The sequence below is a fragment of the Alligator mississippiensis genome, chromosome 15 (assembly GCF_030867095.1).
Source record: "Alligator mississippiensis isolate rAllMis1 chromosome 15, rAllMis1, whole genome shotgun sequence".
Lineage (NCBI taxonomy): Eukaryota > Metazoa > Chordata > Crocodylia > Alligatoridae > Alligator > Alligator mississippiensis.
Window position 1 is genome coordinate 33,431,082 of NC_081838.1, and position 13,746 is coordinate 33,444,827.

The 13,746-nt window shown below is 41.9% G+C and overlaps 1 protein-coding gene across 1 annotated transcript in view; it reads right to left on the reverse strand.

The window, feature by feature from the left end:
* LOC106738559 (mitogen-activated protein kinase kinase kinase kinase 4) overlaps positions 1-13,075 on the reverse strand; it is an 83,643-nt gene extending 70,568 nt beyond the window's left edge. Inside the window, 2 exon segments of the mRNA XM_059718149.1 lie at positions 9,578-9,663; positions 12,994-13,075. Coding sequence (XP_059574132.1) covers positions 9,578-9,663; positions 12,994-13,075 — 168 coding nt within the window.
* Positions 13,076-13,746: the final 671 nt, after the last annotated feature.

The window sequence follows — 13,746 nt, forward strand, 5'->3', positions numbered from 1 at the left end:
CATGAAAGTGTTCTGTGCACAGGGAAATCACTCAAACATTTTCAGGAACTTTATGAAATCAAGTAGCTGAGAGGTGGGGGGTGAGGGTAAATGAAGGAGAGGAAGACCCTTGAATAAACTAGTACTTGACTTATTTCTAATACACTGATGCCATTAGGCAGCAGAAGGTCAGATATGTATGAAATGCTTCTGAGGATTCCTTCAAAGCTGACCCTTTCTATCAAGATGACAGTGACCTCCATAGATCAAGCTGACATACCCATGGATTCTCAAGATCGGCGGCATTAGACAACCCTGTTTCCCCACAGCGGGGGTATGTTTTGCAGAGAAATTTTGCAATATGCTTTCCTCTGCCTCCAAGATTTTCTTCTCACTCACAGAAGATTGGCATTTGGGTGGCAAAGGGATAATGCAGAACTGTCCTCTGGTTAACTTGCCATATAGGGTGCCTATAGACATGCGTGTTGGTGTTCTAATTAGAACATGGAGCAGACTTGATTAATGGAGCCTACTCCACCACGTTCCAATTAGAACACTCCAGCATTGCCTTGGTGTCATGTGTATTAAGCCCTCATGCATTTCAGAACGGCCACAGGGGCACTTCATGTAATCTCAATGAAAAAGCTCTAGATAAAGCATCCCACAGACATTTTGAAATATGAGAGGGCTTAATACAAACGATGGTGAGCCATTTTAATTAAAGCAGCTGTCCAGAAACTGCTTTAATTAAAACACCTCCCACCCCACACTGAGCATGTATATAGGCAGCCATAGATTCTGGAGACCTAAATTTGAGTCTCAGCTATGCCAACAATCCCAGCAAGTGATTTAAACCAGTTTTTCCAATTTTCAGTGCCCACAACTGGGCCCAGGTTTTTAAAACAACTCAGATCCCGTTTGAGTAGCTGGTCCGCAAGTATCACAATGGGCTTTGCCCAAAGCTTATCATTTTAGAAAATTTGATATTATTTTGCAAGGCAGCATCTCTGAGGAGCACCAATCCCAGACCAGGACCCCGCTGTGTTAAACACAATATGAGTCCATACCAGAAAGATGGTCTGACCTTTTCATCTCCCTTGTCCCTTAAATCTGCAAGTTAGGGATAAACACTACTCTCTACCTTGTAAGACTGTTTCAGGACAAATGCATTAACGTAGGACTTACATTAATACACCATGGGGCTGAGAGCCATATAAGAACCCTCACAGGTAGCCCAGAAAGCAATCTCTGCCTGTATGATTATGCATCTATTTATTGTGTATATGAAATTATAATACATATTTTAAATAATTTTGCAGAGCATGAAGGAAAGTTAAAAGTAACTGAAATAATTAATCCTCCTTATAGTTCCATCTTTAATGAAAGCTTTGGAGTGTTCTCTAATCTCTGCAGAGCCAAACTGTTTTTTAAAAGCAATGAAACACTTGGGAGAGTGATCGACCTAGACGTAATAATGCCACATCCATCCACTAATTGGAATACATTAAAAGTTTAAGTTTGATCAATATTTGTCACTCTCAACCACCAGTTAACATTAATAAAGTAGATTACTGTCAGAACAAAAAAAGCAAGAAGCATCTATGAAATTGTTATGACATAATCAAGACTGATCTATAAATCCAACACCAGAACGGTGCAGTCATATATCACTAAGGGAATGTATCTTGCTACCCATCCTGTATTTGTGGTACTTTCTCCATAAAAAGTACAGTAGTCTAAGCCCATTTAGCAGTTATGAAACGGCTTTGACTCGGTGTTATCGGTCTGCCTTATGCTACTTACACATGTTTAAATGAAAGGTTCCCTACAGCTTTCCAAAAGAAGGGGAAAAAAAAAACGCTTTCAGTTCTTAAACAAGTAAATAGTGCATAGAGAATTGTTTAAGGAAAAAAAAGAGATAGAAAGGGGCTTTTATATATATATGCAAAGCCTCCAGAAAGACAATAGCTGCCAAAGAACTGAGCTGCTGCGCGGGGAATTTATTACATAACAAAAACGGCAAAATCGGCTTTATTTGCCAGGTATGGAAAATGGTAAAAGTTATGCAGTGTTGCCTACAGACTGAAATCCTATTCAAGTCAGTGGAGAAGTTCCCATGGAGTTCAAGGACATTTGGAATGAGAACCCAAGCTTTCCATCCCCACAAAGCTCAGGCACCACTTAATATAACATTTCAGCACTGGAGTTAAACCCATCTCTCAACAAACAACTACAGCATACACCTCTTTTTAGGCACAGGAGAAGTCCCAAGCAAGAGACTGGACTTCAGCTTTGGTGCTGAATTGGACTCAAGTAACATGATTTTGGCTCATTTCCATAAGAGCTGCTTTTTAGAAACACTGAGCACTTTCAGCTCCCATGCACTTCAAACAGGATGATGAGCATGCAGCATTTCTGAAAAACTGCCTTTCATTGCCTCAGTTTACCCATATACAAAATGATAGGCTAATGCTATTTCATGGAAATATTCTGAGGCTTAAACTAATGGTTCTAAAGCTCACTCACATCCTCAGAAGAAAAATGCTACATATATGCAAAATATTGCTATAATAAACATTGAACAGTACAAATGATAATAATCATTTTCTTCCCTTCTCCAGCAGCAAAGGAGAAAATATAATACTTACCATGGTAGAATTACCATGTCTTGGAGAGACTACAAATGGAAAATTCTCACACAATACTTCCTTGGATGAAAGCTCCTATGAAGTATAAATTATTATCATTAAAATAATGATTTCATACCCTGCTTAAATTTTGCAGCTTGCACTGAGATTGAAAATGAAGCTCAAGGATATAATGTGAATTTTCCACAGCATTTGGTCTCCATCTGAATTGTGTAGCCCTCACAATCAGCACAAAGAGACCACATTAAGAAAGAAGGCCCTATGGTACAGGATCCAAATTCATTGCCTTATTTTTCTTGGATAATTTTAAAGCCAGGAATGACTACAGAGATTGTAAACAGTACCTCACCAGTTCAAACCAGTTCAGGTAGGAAGATGAACAGAAGAGATCATCAAGTGATGGCTCTGAGGTGTCCCATATAAAATGTGTTCTTTAGTCTCAGGGCAGCTATCATGGATAAAAACACCACTCTATTTGGCCATTCCAGACACCCCTCGCTGCCACTCTCAGCAGACAAGCAAATCATTAAAATGACCACAGAGGCTGATTTAACCTCTCAAACCCTCAAAATATTCTTCCCCCATGGCAAGATAAAGACACAGTGGCTGGGGAAGCATGCAGACGCTTGCCTGGCATTTGACTGGGTAATAGGTCCTTGAGAAGCAAGCCAGAAAACAATGCAGATGCCTTCTAAAAATGTTGCTTCGAGTTAGAATTGGTTTAAAATTTTTCAAGCAAACTTTTTCAATGGAAAAGATGTTTTGAGCAACATCTAAAAAGATGTGCTAGGAATGTATTGATTTTATCAAAAAAAAAAAAATTAAACCAACATTCAGTTCTGAGCAAGTCAAAATATTTTATTTCAGTCCAATCTTAACTTCTATCAAGTCAGAGTGCATGGTGAAAAATCCTGAGGTTCCTATTTTCCACCCTGATTTGGGATTAAGTGAAATTTCAGAAACTCAGCATATTTGTTTTCTAATCATTTCCACCCCTGTTTTTGAGAGTCTCTGTCACCAGCTGCTAGACGTCTTTGACAGAAGTACTTCAACTGAGTTCAGTCAGTGTTTTAGGTTCCCCATTCCTTTGTAAATAAGGACTAAAACACCTCAAACTTTTATACAGAAAAATGGAGAGTCCCAAATTAGAGAAAAGGATGGAAGTAGGTGAGAATAGGCTATGATCCAAAATCCATTTGAGTCAATGTCTTCAGTGTCTAAGGTTTAAAATTACTTTATAAATTGTCACTTTTCAAATTCAAGTTCAATCCAAACATGATTTATACGTGATCAATAGATATTGCAAGTACATTGCAGACATGAATAGACGGTGTGAAGTATGTGCTAGGCCCCATCAATCTAAGCTGTTAGAGACCTGGGGTTATAGAAGTAATCTTTTGACCCAGTAAACTTTATAATCATCCACAAACATTGCTTGGCATCAACGTGGAAGTACGCAGATACAATTCTTGTGTTCTACAACAGGAAGTCAGACTACATATGATCAGATTATCCTTTCTGGCACAGATAACAATTCCTGAACATGTCCATCAGTCACATATTAACTACAGCTGGTTAAGACTTGCCTGATGAAGTGGACTGAGGAGGATGGGGGGGGGGTGCAACCATCTGTGCCTCCAATTCCCAAGTGGGTGCTATTTGAGGGGCAGGAGGAAGGGGAGGGGGATTGGTTAATTATTCTAGTTTCTCTTCTGGTCTCTCCAACTCTTTTTGTCCCTGCATCCCCAAAACAGCAGAGGGAGATTTGTTTCTTTTTAAACATTTTTTCAATTCTATTTTTTGTTCCTTTGAAGGAAGGGAAAACAAAAACTTGCCCAGTTCGGTCATTAGTCTTCCACAAAGTATTTGTAAATGGAACTTCAATATTCAAGTGTGACCATAAGAGACTGGAAAAATATTTATGATGCTTGAAACAAATCCTTTCTATTTCATGCACAGCTGATTTACACTACACTGTTTAATGACTCTTCTATTTTCCTTCTTGCCATTTGCTGATCTTCTTTGGTGTCTTATTTGCCATCAATCACACCCTAAGTACAGTAATGCTCTCTAGGGCTGTGCGAAACAACACCATTCCATTTTTACTTTTTTTTCGCCATTTCGATGGGACAGCGTTTCATTTTGAGTTTCGGTTTGTTTTGAAAGCACTGTTCCTTTTTGTTTCATTGCAACTGTTTCGACGTTTCGCCCTTAGGCTATAATGGGGAAGCACAGAACTGCCTATAACTTTGTCATGTTTTGGCAGATTTGAATGAAAACAGCAGGGACGGTAGCCCCTTCTAGGGCATAAAGCCCACCAAGTTTCCAGGAGATAGGTGAAGGGGTTTCTGGGAAACTGCACCTCAAGCTGCTGACAAGAAAAACTCATGTCACTTGTAAATGTGAAGGCACAGCGGGGTGAAAATAGCAGGCATGGTAGCCACTGATGAAGCTGTCAAGATACCTGGTATTTATCTAAAAGTTTTTTGAGGATACTCCACATCCCTGGTGATTAACCCCAGAAGGTTGAGGGTATTCAGCATTTCAATACCCAAATGATTTAGGAACACCGAAATGGTGTAGGAGCTTAAAACAAATCAACTAGCAATAAGTCACTTTTAAAAGATATTTAATGCAAATAAATGCAAAGGGGGATTCTTAAAAGTACATAAGTGCTTATCTGCCACGGATTTAACTGAGAATGAAACAAACAGGTATGACGGGGTTTGCTTTTAAAAATCCTGTTTTCATATTTTGGTTTTTAAGTAACTTAAAAAAAATTGGGCCAGCACAGATAATTCTCCCACAGGATCTGGCACAGATGATCATTATCTTAGCCCTCTGAGGTATGTGTCATAAATAAGTCCCTGACGGGGTTAAATCCTCCTGTCACAATGGGCCGAGCGAGCAGTTTTACCCCCCCCTTTTTTTTTCCGTTTTGTCATGGCCACCTTATATGGGCGTACCCTATGTCATATATCCGAGTATGTGAGTAGAAGATTCTAGAAGCTAGTATTTTATGTTAAGTTTCCATGATAGTAAGGAAAGGTTCTGTCCCATTATGTAAATTTGTACAATTTTATTGGCTGGATGCAAATTAGTCTGAAAAGATGGTTAGCTATTGGCTCGCTAGCCATATGAAGGGTTAAGCAGTTTCCGCCCAAGGCAGAGAGCGCCCTGACAACGCCTAGGAGCTCTCTGAGCACCCTCAGGGATCACCTCAGGGGCTCGCTGGTGGACTGGCCATCTTCCAACATCTCTCTGTCGCCGAATTACCAGACATACCCCATTCCTGTTGCATGCTCGACTCGTTGCGCTGCGTTACTGGTTACTTGTTACCGGTCATCGGTCACCTGTTGCGGTTGACGTGTTACCTGCTACATTATTGTAACTGACCAAGTGTGCCTCACCTGCGCCTGTATCATCAAAGGCGTAAGTAAAACTTCTCGTTTTGAAACCAATACGCTGTCTCGGCCTCTCCATCCACACACCTGCCCAACTGATCCCGCTTTTGATTAACAAACCCCAACTTCTGGCCCAGCTGGCCCAGCACCCAGGACAGTATGGAAGGGGTATCTGTATTTCCTGCAGAGATGCAAGGGCACTGAAGGAGGGAAAGGACTTACTAGAGGTCAGACAGGATGCTGGCGATACAGCTGGAAACCTAAGTTAGTTCCCTCTTTGCACTTAAATTTTCACTCCAAACCTTATAGCACTTCATAGGAGTACACATTATGTCCAACTAATCGATAAGGAAGCAGAGTCACAAGGAAAATTGGGTCATTTCACCACATTAATGAAAGACCCAAGGCTTAAGTGAAAAACCTGCCAACCTGACAGAGCCCAATGTCTTAGAAAGGGTTCAACACTGACCCACATGTAGCACTTCTGAACAGAGAAATCAAGTGGTCCCAGCAATCCAAGATGCCCATGCACTATGGAAAAGCAGTATCACTGCGTAAGAGAAAAATATATCATAATACTGACAAGCTTCCCTCATGCCCCTTACCTTTAGATACATCATACTCCTTTACACATAGTATACAGATTTTCCATGGCCTTCAGAAGCAAGAACCTATGAAAAGTTTTGGACATTAGGGCTAGGGGCAGACATTCAAAAAGCTGGAGCTGAAATGATTCAACCTTTGCAGGTTAGTCTAACCTGGCTAGGCTGAACTCGTTTGTAACAGGACAAACGTTATCTCTTGACTGAGGCAAAGCAGGAGAGTTAGTCTTCCCTCTACCCACACTGGTAGCTGGGTTTGCCTGCCCTCGCTGCCATGCTCCCTGCCTGGGAATAGGGCCCCTGCTGTCCCTTCCACCGGCAGACGAGGGAGGAGGAGTAACCCCTGTTCCTGTGCCTCCCACCCCAAGGGACCCTGCTGGCCAGCATCCGGCCATGTCCCCTCCCCACGTTTGCAGCAGGAGAGGGCAGGGTCCTTGTTGGGGGTGGCAGCCCCTATCATAATGTGGAGAAGCGCGAGCCCTTTCCCGGTGGGGGCACTGTGCTGCAGGGCTGGCAGAGCTGCAGCGGGGTGCGCGCAGTAGCACCGGGGTCCCGAGCGGGCCAGAGCCCTGCAAGCCCCCCGCAGCGCTGCTGTGCTCTGCAGAGCGGCCCTTCCCAGGAAGAGGCTTGCTCTCCAGGAAGCTGTGACAGGCTGCTGCCTGGCGCGGTCATCTACCACTTGCCGCTTCCACTGCCAAGTGGGGGCAGTGCCCGGGTCCTGCTGCTCAGTCTGTGCTTGGAGCAAGCCCCATCCCAGCAAGAGGAGGCTCATTCAGCCGCTGGCCCCAAGTATAGGCCAAGTGGCAGCTGCGGCCGGGCTGAGCAGATCCTTTGCAGTGTCAGTGGCTGTACAGACGTGGGCCTGCGGTACTCTCCGAGGGAAAATGGTAGGGGAAGCAGTGGTGAAATCAACTTATCCCAGAATTCTGTGCAGTGATGAGCATCTCTTACAAATTCAGAATTCAGACTGCTGCGCTGATGCAATGAGCTATAAAGGAGCACGCCTGGGTTTAAATATTAATTGCTTTGATAAACACAGAGCAAACTGACCACGAGATGAAGGATGAATATGCAACAAAACTAACCAAGGCCTAACAAAATAGAGAATCAAGCATATGGGCTCTCCACTCTGCCTAGAAGACATGGTTCAGCCTCTTTAACATAATTTAATTTATTGGTGCCCTAAAGCATATCCATCTGAACAACGAGCTTTATGCCCGTTACTGGAGATGTGCAGTAACTGGGATATTTCTGCTTAGGGGGTATTTTTTTTTTTTTTAAGAGGTTTCTATTCTGAACTGGAATTAAAACAAAGCATCTTTTGAAATGAACGTTTTCATTCGGAGTCAACTGAAATGTTCCTTCACAATTCAAATTTGTTTTCCATTACAGCTTACATTATAAAAAAAAATTCTACGTGAAGAGTTGAAAAGGTTGGATCCAAATGTTTCAATATTAAATGCCTTGTTTTGGGTTCCTTTAGATGAAGTTTCACTGAGAGTGAAAATTTTTATTTCTACAAAACGTTTTTCAAAGGAAAAAACATTGCATCCGATCATTTAAAACGACCCTTACTTCTAACATGCTTCTTACATGGTGTTCTAATGCTTAATTCTTGTAGAGATTTAAGGCCTTTTAAGCCTGTGGGGTTTTTGATAGTATTGAATGACAATGGAAAGTCTTGACTGGAATAATGTTTGAACATGTTCCGCAGTGAAAGAAATTTTTTTTTCCAAGTTAGGGCTCTTGACTTAGGCTTTCTTTCACCAAAAGAATATGCAACTCAGGGCTGTCTTAAGCTTTCCTATGTATAAAAGCTTTAACTTCTTGCAACCTAAAGAAGAAGAGAAAAAGGCAAGGAAAAGAAAGGGGGAAATATTGGACCCTGGTCTTGGAAGAAATTTCAACCCATAGGACATGAGGGTGAGTGTGAAGGGAAATTTCCAAGTTTCATCCCAACACAAGTAGGATTCTGTTTGCCAAGGTTAGCTGACACAAGCACAAAAATGAAGTAGCAATCAATTTGTCTCTAAGAAGGTCAACTGTCCCTTTGAGATGATGGAACTTGTTTTATCATCCAACTTTTAAAATATCTACACAGAGCAAGACATGCTCTTAACCTTTAAAATAATACTGAATTTGAAATTTTAAGAGGATACACACACTATAATATATAAATAAAATTTGAAGTGAAAATAAAGTAAGTGGTTGGCTAAACATTTTTTCCAAAGAGGCCATGCTACCTAGAAGAAATTAGATTAAAATATTCCAAGCCTTTTTACTCTTGGAAATAAACATTTAAAAATGGAGACCACTGCTTGTACGACTAGTCTAACCAATGTGATAACCATTAATTGAAATCAGTGGAATAGTGCCCAGACATGTTTTACATCAAGCGACTGACTGGTGCTCTCTGTGTATGGGGCGGGGGTCTCCATGTGTATAAAATTGAGATTCGTACCAATTGGCAGCCTGGGAATTTTTCCACCAATTTCAATTATTTCTACCTGAAATCTTGGCCTCATAGAAGACAAAGTCAAAACTAGCATGGATTTGAATGCAACCAGGATTTCATCCTTTGGATAAGTTTCCTAGAAGTAAAATAACAGCCTTAAAATATCCTCAAAGCTTTCAACAGAGGTTTTTTCTTCAAAATATACCAGTTGACAACTTTTTGGTGGCCATTGGTATGGTTTTGTGGTATAATTTTATTCCCAGTAACCATAAGAAAAAAATACAACAAATAAAACCATACCAAAGAGTAGGGGTGTGCAAAGCAGGCAATATTCAATTTGGATTTGACTGGATTCAGGGGACAGTGATGTCGTGCTTCAGATCACTGTCCCGATTTGATTCGTCTGAACCTATATCTGAAGATTCAATTCTGATTCAGAGAATCAGTGATTTGGACATAGACACAGCTTTATATGCTTTTTCTACATACCTTGAGGTCCCAGGTACAACTCGTGAATGCTGAGCTGGTGGGGTGGATGGGGCATCTCACAGGAGCACGGGGGGCTCTCCAGCGAGCTCAGCGGCAGACTCAGAAGTGGACTGCAAAAAGCATAACAAAATGCATAATATCTTCAATGCCTTGTTTCTCTATTATTGTTCAAGACATTCACTAGCACAAGAAATTTACCCCGTGGGCAGGCAAGAGTTCAAGAAGGCACCACTTAAGAGAAATAACAGAATCTAAGGGAAAAATTACAGGACTCCAGAGGCCTCATGTATATTCTCAGCTCTGCTACTGACCCACCGGGTCAACTGAGCCAAGTTATTTCACTTCTCTCTGCTTCAGTTTCCTCAGCTATAACAAAGAAAAAGATTGTGACTCCCTTTGTAAAAGTGCTATATAAAAGGTAGGAGACATGATAAAGTGCTACTTATTCTAAGGCATATCATCATGGCCTTCTGCACATAAGTGAACCAAGCCCTGGTGAGTTCACCACCTGCATTCCCTCAGGTTTGGCCTTCATTTTTCATATGTCCCAAAGAACACCAGTCCAATTAAAATAATGGATGAGAGGAAAGTGTCACATTCCTTAGCAGTCCTAGAGTCTATATTCTTCTCTCTATATTTTAGCTGTTCATTTTTATTAACACTGTCCAAATACAGCTTTCCTTTTTTCCTCCAAACACAGCTTTGGAATATGTGAACTGTTTTGTCACTGCTAAGTATACAGTACAAGGACCTACCTACCCCGTGTTGCTTCTCACGTTCAGTGGCTTAAAAGCAATGAAAAACTGTTTCTGACTATTTTAAGTGTAGCAACGTAGCTAAAATTGGATTATATTGGCTCCCAAAAAAAGTGATATCTGGTATCAGCCTCCAGTGAAGCTATTCATATGCTTTTGTACTTTCAGGAACAGGGCTTACAACCAAATATATGCACATATAATTTAAATAGACTGCAAACTTCATGTACAAATGGTATGTTAGGAGCAACCAACAGACCACACTAAGGTGGGGGAGCAGTAGATACGCTGGAGGGTAGGCCTAGGATTAAGAGAGACCTCAACGAACTGGAGGATTGGACCAAAAGAAATCTCATGAAGTTCAACAAGGACAAGTGCAAAGTCCTGCACTTAGGACAGAGCAGTCCCGTGCTCTGGTACAGGTTGGGGACTAACTGGCTGGGCAGCAGCTCTGCAGAAAAGGTCCTGGGGGTTACAATGGACAAGAAGCTGAATATGAGCCAAAAAGTGCGCCTTTGTTGCCAAGAAGGCTAATGGCACACACACATGCATTGGTAGAAGTGCTGCCAGCAGATTGAGGGAAGTGATTCTTCCCTCTATTCAGCACTGGTGAGGTCACATCTGGAGTAGTGTGTCCAGTTTTGCTCCCATCCCCTGGCTACAGAAAGGATGTGGAACAATTGAAGAGAGCCCCGCAGAGGGTAATGAAAAGAGTTAGGGGGCTGGGGCACATCACTTATAGGGAGAGGCTCAGGGAACTGGTCTTATTTCATCTGCAGAAGGGCAGAGTGAGAGGAGATTGGATAGCAGCCTTCAACTCCCAGAAGGGTGATTCCAAAGACGATGGAGCTTGACTGTTCTCAGCAGTGGAAGATGACAGAAGAAGGAGCAATGGTTTCAAGTTGCAACAAGGGAATTTGAGGTCATATATTAGGAAAAACTCTTTCACAAGGAGGGTAGTAAAGCACTGGAACAGGCTACCCAGAGATGTTGTGGACCCTACATCCTTGGAGGTTTTTAAGACCTGGCTATACAAAGACTTGGGCAGGATGATTTAGTTGGGGCTAAATAAATAAGTTTTGAGCAAGGAGTTGAATCTATGATTCTATGAAATGGCTGGGAAAGAAGCTAACTGGGTCGTGCATTCAATGCAAACAGGCAGACAACGTGCACAGTACATCTACTGTGTGTATGCCCTGCCATTCACATCAGTGTTTCAAAATTAGGCACCTCTTGCACCCCATACTTTGGTACAGATCTTCAAAAGCTCACAGCATTCTCATTTAAGCATCAAGCAGCTCTAATTTGGGCAACTAAATAAGGTGCATTTGCTTTGCAAAAAAACCCAACAAAAAACAAACGCTCAGCATATAAGCTTCCTTAAAGAACAAAAGGGTCTACTGGAAGGGACGCAGATCTGACAGTCTGTTTTTTCCCATTTCTTTGTTGTCAACTCATGGGTTTCGGAGTGATGTGCTGATACTCTTTATATAACTGGCCTTCAGACCTCACCAGACAGAAATCATTAAGCAAACATTGCATTTACCAACCAAATCATTCTGTACCCATTTAAATACTTATTCAAGCTGTGTGTTGAATAAGCATCTCCTTTATAGAAAAGCCCCACTGAATTGCATAAGCTTATAATCTAAATGTCCTGTGAAGTGAGATCTTCATTCCCTTTTTCTCACTCCTTAAAAAGGATGGCATGGGCTCAGCCTAAGAGAGGTAGAGAGGTCCTCCAAGCATCTCCCTGAAATGCTCCAGCATAAAGAAACATCAGGGGGGGAGTGTTCAGCAGGCCGGACAGCAGAGATTTCAGGCAGCCATGAGGACCAAAGGGCAGCTCGAGGAGACAACTCTTAGATGGGCTCTGTCATCTGTGCTGGTGTCTGTCTCAGCCCATAAGGAAGCCCAAGATCAGAAAAGCACAGTGATTGCTCTACATCACCACAGACCCTGCTTTTCCCTTGGTTATGTGCTTTATGCTGTCTTTCTAAGTGGTGCAGCACTGAATCAAACCCCTGGGCTCAGACAGAACAAAGTTGGTGAATGGCTTTGTAGGCTTCAATAACAGAATACACCATATGCTCTTACAATCTACAGGGTGGCTCCAAAACCCATTTAAAAAGGTGGCAGTAAGGAAAAGATTATATTCTAGAGGGGATTCCCAATTAGGGTTGAATCTGAAAGTCGAGCACGAGAGCCATGTAGTTTGGATAACCACGATCATACTGTAATTTCATATGGTCTTTTAAAATGATCTCTAACAGAAAAGCAATTTTGGCTAGTTCCACCAGTAGTCAATAAAGAAAGATTTTACTGTGCTATTGGAGGAGAACAATAGAAACTTTCATCACCATTACGTGTAAGTAAACAGACCACGTATGCTGCATAAGCTATTGGAAAGTGGAGGACTTAACTTGAAACAGTAAGGCTATGGCAAACTAGAATAAACTGGCTTTTATCAGCTCTAAGTTACTCAGTAAGAGAAATTTAAATTAGCAGCAAGTGGCGATTGGTGAAGCTGTTGCTGTGATGCTATCCTCACATTTCCCATATAATGCTTTGTGTAATTTGAGAAGCGTAACAGGCAATCTCCCTGCGGGGCAGTTGTCCATTCAGAATGCATTCTTTAATAAATCAAGTTTTTAAACTTACGTTGTGGTTCGTCTGAGCCTCCACCCAACGGACCCGGGGACTTAGATTTTCCCCCAACACTATAAACAATGCTGAAAAACATTTCTACTTAAAATCAGCCACTGCCCACACTGCAATTCCTGGACTATTTGCTGGGACAAAAGCCATCACAAGAAACAAAGAACAATAAGGAATTGAACTTGATTGATTGTGTACATTATAAGAATGAGAGGATGATTTGGTAGCTGAAGCTGTGCATTTGGGCCCATAATAGCTGGGCTCATTTCCTAATCCAGCCAGTGACCTCCTGTTTACTAAACCGATTTATTTAGCATCTGATCCAAATTATCTTACCAACATACCTCACCTTTGGTGCACTGTTAGCCTCAAATAAGACTACTAATATGCTTAGTGTTAAACACATGCTTAAACACCTTTCTAAATTGAGGTCCTTAAGTGCTCCATGCCTCAGTTTCCCATGGTTGATGCAATAAGCCACCCTGCTGTGCGCGCGCTCTGTATGAACTAACTGCTTCCCTGCGGTGCTAAGTGATCACCCTGAGCTGCTCTCTCTCATGGGCGTGTTCATTACCCCATGCTCAGGGCCACTCAGAAGAGGCTTAGCTGCCTCATTTCCAGCACTTGGCATGTGTGGGTGGGGGGCTTCATGCTTTCCACGCATGCTCCTCAAAAACTAACAGCATGGAAATAAATCAGGCATATCCTGTGCCTGTTGTGGCCCCAGTCAGGAAAGCTCAAATGCACACATGATTT